The sequence below is a fragment of the Capsicum annuum genome, chromosome 3 (assembly GCF_002878395.1).
Source record: "Capsicum annuum cultivar UCD-10X-F1 chromosome 3, UCD10Xv1.1, whole genome shotgun sequence".
In the NCBI taxonomy this organism is placed as follows: domain Eukaryota; kingdom Viridiplantae; phylum Streptophyta; class Magnoliopsida; order Solanales; family Solanaceae; genus Capsicum; species Capsicum annuum.
The window spans coordinates 15,010,833-15,012,656 of NC_061113.1; the positions used below are offsets into that span (position 1 = coordinate 15,010,833).

The 1,824-nt window shown below is 34.2% G+C and overlaps 1 protein-coding gene across 1 annotated transcript; it reads right to left on the minus strand.

The window, feature by feature from the left end:
• Nucleotides 1–364: 364 nt before the first annotated feature.
• Nucleotides 365–1,297, minus strand: LOC107866619 (ethylene-response factor C3). Its single transcript, XM_016712649.2, has one exon. It carries the CDS (start codon nucleotides 1,220–1,222, stop codon nucleotides 500–502), a length of 723 nt encoding a protein of 240 aa, XP_016568135.1. The 5' UTR covers nucleotides 1,223–1,297; the 3' UTR covers nucleotides 365–499.
• Between the last annotated feature and the right edge of the window lie 527 nt (nucleotides 1,298–1,824).

Genomic DNA, 1,824 nt, shown 5'->3' on the forward strand with positions numbered 1-1,824 from the left:
TGTTGAAAAATGCTATACACAAGAAGCTCAATTTATTTTCACTATCCAAAATTTAACACGTTTTATACAAGTCTATTATTACATCTTTTAATATATATATATATATTCTTTTTCATTAATTCGCTTAACTGGCTCGTGACAGATAAATTTTATGCGCATGCACATTAAAAGAACTCTTTTCGAAGTGTATAATAAAACTACAAGTGTAATGCAAATGGGATTGTGTTGTTTAAAAGTGACTCAAATTCATTTATCATCTTTTGTAGGTTACGAAAATAAGAAAATTTTATTATCTCTTTCGCAATATTCTATTGCAAAATCATAACCCCAAGAAAAATTCGAAAACGTGAAAATGAGTCTATAGTCGACTAGCAAAATCACATAAAACTTGAATACAGCCATGACCAAAATTTTTACAACAAAGAGATGGAATTCCCCACTCCTAAAGAAAAAAAAGAAACAAAAATAAAATAATAAATAAACATGGATAAATCTTGATTTACCATGGACTAAAATAAGTAGGAGTAGCATCGCAATCACAACTACTTTGATCGCTTGAACTACTAGTACTCAAAAGTTGTTCCAAATAATCAGGCCCCAAGTCTTCAAACACCACTACATTATTTACATTCTCCATTTTAACTTCCCTCATTACTTTATTATTATTATTACTATTGCACTTCTTGGAACTACTAGTAGTGTTCCTTTTTCTCATTGAGTGGCGCTTTTTAAGCGCCACAACTGGAGAACAGTCTTGGTCCATGTGGCATTTCATGTCACGTAGTGACTCTCTAACTGTCTCCACTGGGAAATTCAGTATGGCTGATGTACCCCTCATTGAAAAAGCGGCTTGATCATAAGCTAAAGCAGCTGCCTCCGCGCTATCAAATGTCCCTAGCCAGACTCTTACACCATTTCTCGTTGAATCTCTTATCTCTGCCGCGAATTTCCCCCACGGCCGCCTCCTAACACCTCGGTACGACTTCTTCTTACCGGGTTTCGATTCGACTTGGCTGACAACCTCGGATTCGGAGTTAACTTCCTCTTCCTTAACAACGTGGTACGAGGTAACTGTTTCTGAAGTTGTCTCTTGAAGAACACCATAAAGTAGCATCTCTTCGGAGTCGTCAACGTTAAATGGAAGAGAAGAATCAGAAGAATATAAATCAGAATTCATAGGGTAAAAGAAATGAGAAGAGCAAGAAGAAGGAGTTGAGTCCATTTTTTTTGGAGGGATAAAATGCTCTGTTTTTGCTCTGTTTTTCCAAGTAATGTTTGGTCCAATACTAGGAGAATTTTAACTTTGGGGTTGGCTGGCCTTGTGGCTTGTATATATACCCAAAATTTATGTGGGGTCTACTAGGAAAATCCAAAGGCTATGAAAAAATTAATTAATTTAATTTGTAGGTGGAAGCAAAAATTAAATAAATAATCCCTTCGTTTTAATTCCTTTGACTTATTTTGATTGACCAGAAAATTTAACGAAGTTAAGAAAATTTTGAATCTTATAGTCTGAAATTTAAGATATCTCAAATATACCATCAATGAGTCGGAGATATACCCGTACTTAGTCAAGCAGGTTAGGCCTTTTCACATGTGTGTGCATCGTTGTTGATTAGTCTATTTTTGTGGTTTTAAGCATGTTATGTGAAAAATTGACATTAAAGAGCTACTAAAAATAGAAATGACTAGAAAAAGAGTGAATGCTTAGAAGAAAAAAAACCTAGAGAATTTTGACTTTTCGAGGTTCATTCCTGAACAAGTGTATAAATTTTTCAATTGAACTATCATCAGTTACTATTTAACAAAAATACGCATAAACTA

What these genes read in the sequence shown, in the direction of transcription:
- LOC107866619 (XM_016712649.2), bottom strand. Translation starts at nt 1,222, where the DNA reads ATGGACTCAACTCCTTCTTCTTGCTCTTCTCATTTCTTTTACCCTATG.